Source organism: Phaseolus vulgaris, chromosome 3 (genome assembly GCF_000499845.2).
Source record: "Phaseolus vulgaris cultivar G19833 chromosome 3, P. vulgaris v2.0, whole genome shotgun sequence".
Lineage (NCBI taxonomy): Eukaryota > Viridiplantae > Streptophyta > Magnoliopsida > Fabales > Fabaceae > Phaseolus > Phaseolus vulgaris.
In genome coordinates, this window is record NC_023757.2 from 31,522,180 (window position 1) to 31,526,926 (window position 4,747).

Below are 4,747 nucleotides of genomic sequence, written 5' to 3' on the forward strand. Positions count from 1 at the left end.
TTTTAAATTCTTATATACAAAAACATTTTAAAAATAATATTAACATCACGGTGTATAAAATTTATTGTTAATGCTTCTAACCCCATAAGCAGTTAAACCATGTTTGAAATAAAGAATTGATGATGAAACTAGCAATGTGCTGATTTGATTCAAACAGAGGAGAAAGGATTTTAAACGCATTTTAAAGCATCTGTGGGTTACAACATCAACTCAACCAGAAAAGTAATAACAGAATATTTTATATAAAACCAATTTTCATGCATAACTCGTTGCGTGAATTTAAACAACCAGTAAATAAAATTAATTGGCCGTCTCCTAGGGCTTCCAAACACATTATTATGGCTTTAGGGTTTCTAATTCCATAAAAATAATCCCTCAGCAAGAATTAAAGAAAAGCAAACGAATAACTGGTTTCATGGATTGTGTATGTACAATTAGTATAATATTCACATTTTAAATCCGTGTATCAATATCAATCGTAATAAATATATATGAACGAGGAGTTGGAATTAACAATGGGAATCATATTTGAGAAATCCATGCAAGAACTAGAAGTGTATTTAAGACACCAGCTGCAGCCGACAGAGAGGTGTAACTGTGAACCTGCTTAGAAACGTAAACAGGAATACAGTTCTTGAAGACTGGCATACAGGGGTTGAGCAGCCTTAGGTCTGTCCACCATCCCCAGTAGAATGTCAGATGTGGTGAGGTAAGGATCACCATAAAACCGCAAATTGGCATCCATCCTTGTTGCTACTATATTTCCTTCCAGAGACACTCCCACAAATGCACCTACGGTTTGGAAACATTCTATTTGGTTAGCTATATTACACTCGAACGTTATCTAAAACGGACATTAATAATGGAAAACAACGTAAGAACAATGATAAAACAATGTAGTAGGCACAAGAAAATAATAATAAATTATGTGCCAAACAAATCAGTCGTTACACAGAATTTAAGTAATCCAAGGGAGAAACCAAGCTACTTAATACTCCACTGAACATGATCTTATATCACTTGATGTACAACCTAGACGACAAATACCCGAACAAGTGCCTTCAGTCCACTTAAATGTCTTCACCGTGTGACGAATGCTAATGATATGAGAGAATTTCCCTTTAAAGGACTTCTGAGTTTTGAAAACAATTTTTTTGCTTCTTTATTATAACTGGTAATTATTTCAAGAAGAGTTACACGTAGCAGCTAGTTGTTATGTGGTCCACTTGCTTTGCTTCCTTTGTCTTTTGATTAAGAAACTCATGTTATGGCAATGCACGAGCCACAGGCAGAGAAACCTTCTTGGAATTCTATTGGAATTTTTAAAGTATCAAATATTTCTGGAAAGAGACGGGAACTGGTGTCTAAAGTTGAAACTGATGACTCTGGAATATTCTTTAGGGCAACTAAACGCATGAGGCTGCAACTAAGTAGGTCTAGGGAAGGTATGTTTATGCAGCCTTACCCTCAAAGTGGAGAAACTATTTTCAAAATTTGAACCCGTGAAGTCTAGATCAAAACACAAGGTAGCAACAACCTGTGACAAGCCTTGCCTTTAGAAACACTGTATTCTATATTATTGGCAAAAATACGTGTAGGATCCACTGAACAAAGAATGGGACTTGCATGGAGTTATCTGCCACACATTATTCTAGTTTTTTTAAAAATTGATACCTAGGTTTGTGCATTAAAAACATTATGAAGGTTATTGCTCATTACATAACCTTGATAAAATATTAGAATCAGATGTCGAAACTATTCAATTAGAAAGCAATAGTTTGGATACTAACATGATAAGTAATGACACACATATATATGCTCATGCATATAAATGAAATTAAAAGAAGTCCTTGGCATTACATATACAACGATCCAGTTATATGCACAAAAAACACAAAAATTACCTTTACTGCAGCTGTAAGTGTAACACATGCCAGTGCCTCTGTCCCCAGCACGAATATCTGCCTCAAGCACTCTACCAACAGGCCCTGCTGCGGCACTACAACCAGCACCAAGAGAAAGATGCATGCGACTGCAGAATGTCTTCACAGCTTTCATGTCACGAAGAACAACTATAAAATCCATAAGTTCACCACCAATCTGAGAATATAGGATGAGAAGATGTAATCCATCAGTCAGAAATGAATTTCCGAGTAAGTCAACTTAGTCTTGTATGATAGGTTTTTTATATTCTCTATTGATTACATACCTATTATAAGGATAGTATTTAATGAATTGATAGCTCATAAATGGTCCCTACCAATCCAAAAGTACAACAACTACAACAAAGCCTTATCTCGGTAAGTGAAGTTGGCTATACTATCAATGTTTCATATAAATAAGTCACAGAATATTCATGTCAATCAATATTTGAAGGAAGGAAATTCTAAGCAAGGACAAATTTCAAAACGGCTCCCCCTCTATTTGTTATATTTTTTTCTGTCAAATCATATCAGGGATCATAACCATACTGGCAAACCTCTAAAAATAAACCAAACTCATATATAATCTCCTTACCTGAGCACCCCATCCTAAACCAAGGGAGAATATAGCTGATGGCGCAGACCAAGATCCATCTGATCTTCGAGAGACAACCAAGCCAGTACCCAGTTTGTAAGAGACAAGTGCACCAGCTTTGGCGACTGTTAAAACAGCTAAGCCCTTGGCACTTTTAAGAACCGTTAAAGGGATGGACTTTTCGGGATTGGATTTGGCCACCTGCCAACAAAAAGTACTTCACATAATCAGACACTTATGCAATGAAAGCTTCTTCGGTGAAATTACAACAAATGAAACTAACCTGACAGTAGTTTCTTAATGTATTAGATGCTTTATATATCTCATGCTCCATTGATAAACCAATAGGAAGATTAATCCATCCTCTGGCACAAGTCCAGTCCATGACATCATGCTTGGCCACCTGCGCAGCATTGCTTATGGTGTTGATAAGAACACCCTGCAAAGGATCAAGCCGATCATAGCAGGCATCACAAACCCTTTGAGGATTCCTTTCCCTGAACCCAACAGGCAATAAACACCGCCCCTTGGTACATATTCGACAGAAAATCCCTCCACAAAACCGGCAATGATGTCTACCACGAGTAAGCACAGTAAATGGAGCATCACACTGCATACAAACATTAGTAGAACTATCAGGGAGCCAGTCGGGGGGGTCAGCTTCCAAGACCTCTTTGTATGAACTATAATCACTTCCATTGGGCAGACAGAGCGGTGGTGCACTTGGCGTGTAAACCGAAGAGTCAAGGAAAACATCCCCATTCTTTCCAGAGTCGAAAAATGACACATTTGAATCCTGGTTTGCAGTAACCCTCGGACTTGGACCCTTGTTCCGTCCAGTCAAAATAGCAAACATCCCGGAAAGCACATTCTTTAAGTTAACCTCCGGAGGAGTTTTAGAGGGTACAAACCCACGAGCATCATCACCTGATTCATAACCTCCATCAAACAGGTCATCATCCTCAGAGGGGAACTGATACAACATCTCTTTATCAGAGAATGTTGAGCCTAATTCACCACACGTGGTGCCAGGCTTAGGCTCAATCCACACGGATTGACCTTGATGATTTATCGCATCGTAGCCAAAATTGGTAGTGTTTTCCTTATCTAGCTTAGAAAGTGAAGAATAGGTAACTCTAGCATCAGAGGCTGCCATTCACCCAACCAAACTAACACTGCGTCTACTTAAATATAGCAATCCAAAACTGCAATAAAAAGTCCCAAAGTAACAAACTTTATTGAAGAGGAACACGAAAATGATAGCGAATCAGTAAAGCCAAACAATTTCAAGGGCAAAAATAAAATTGGACAGGGACAACAAGGGTTTAAGATAAGCTTCAATTAAGCATCGTATTGCATATAAAAAACCAATATATCAACGAATATTCCAGAGTTCGTCAAAAAACTAATGCGAAATTAGGGTTTTGATGTATAAGATAGCAAACCAAAAGGATGAAGAATGAAGTAGGAGAATTACATGGATAATAAGATAATAGTAGTAATAGTAATCAACGTTTGCGCGCTGGAAGTGTAACTGACTTGAAGATAATTGAGAATCGAATTGCTGATAAACCTAATTGAAGAGGAAAAAGGGACAGAGGATAACAACAGAGTTTCAGTTGGGAAGGAAGCTACGCATTATTTTATTGTTGTAATTTGGAAGACGTTGTTGAGACGGAAAGAAAGGTGTAAATTGAAATATGGTTTAGATTCGGTTTATCCACTTCGATTAAATATTGAGATTAGTAATATTTTTTCATTTATAAATATTAAAATATTTAGTTGATATTTAATAGCACTTTTAGAAAATAAACTTTAAATTTAAGTTAATTTTAAAAAAAAATATATTTACTTATATATTATAATTTATCGAATAACTAGTATGATTGCTGGTTGCTACAACAAAATGATTATTATGAAACTTAATAGTATTATTTATATATTCATTTATAATTAAATCAATATATAAAATTATAATATTAATAAAATTTTGTTAATAAAAAAATCACATTGAACTTAATCATTATATATATATATATAATTTAAATCTTATAAATAAAAATATTTAATCTCCACCTTTATATATAAAGGAGAAGAAGATTTTTCATTATAATTGTATTATAATTTTTTTTACACAATTTTTTTATTTTATCTGTGTATCAATATTTTATTATATTATTTTATTTTTATTATTTTATCATTATGATTACTTAAATTTAAAACTAAAAAA

At 34.9% G+C, this 4,747-nt stretch overlaps 1 protein-coding gene across 1 annotated transcript; it reads right to left on the minus strand.

The window, feature by feature from the left end:
- Window positions 1-385: 385 nt before the first annotated feature.
- On the minus strand, window positions 386-4,224 carry LOC137807132 (uncharacterized). Its single transcript, XM_068607603.1, has 5 exons — window positions 3,995-4,224; window positions 2,801-3,722; window positions 2,518-2,718; window positions 1,905-2,100; window positions 386-792 (listed from the first exon to the last, which is right to left on the minus strand). The coding sequence occupies exons 2-5, from the start codon at window positions 3,671-3,673 to the stop codon at window positions 608-610; spliced, it is 1,455 nt and encodes a 484-aa protein (XP_068463704.1). The 5' UTR covers window positions 3,674-3,722; window positions 3,995-4,224; the 3' UTR covers window positions 386-607.
- Window positions 4,225-4,747: the final 523 nt, after the last annotated feature.

Coding starts and splice junctions, on each gene's coding strand:
- LOC137807132 (XM_068607603.1), bottom strand. CDS start 3,673: ATGGCAGCCTCTGATGCTAGAGTTACCTATTCTTCACTTTCTAAGCTA. Junction 2,101..2,517: donor GTTTAGGATGGGGTGCTCAG/GTAAGGAGATTA, acceptor CTATATTCTCAG/ATTGGTGGTGAACTTATGGA. Junction 793..1,904: donor CACTTACAGCTGCAGTAAAG/GTAATTTTTGTG, acceptor TCCAAACCGTAG/GTGCATTTGTGGGAGTGTCT.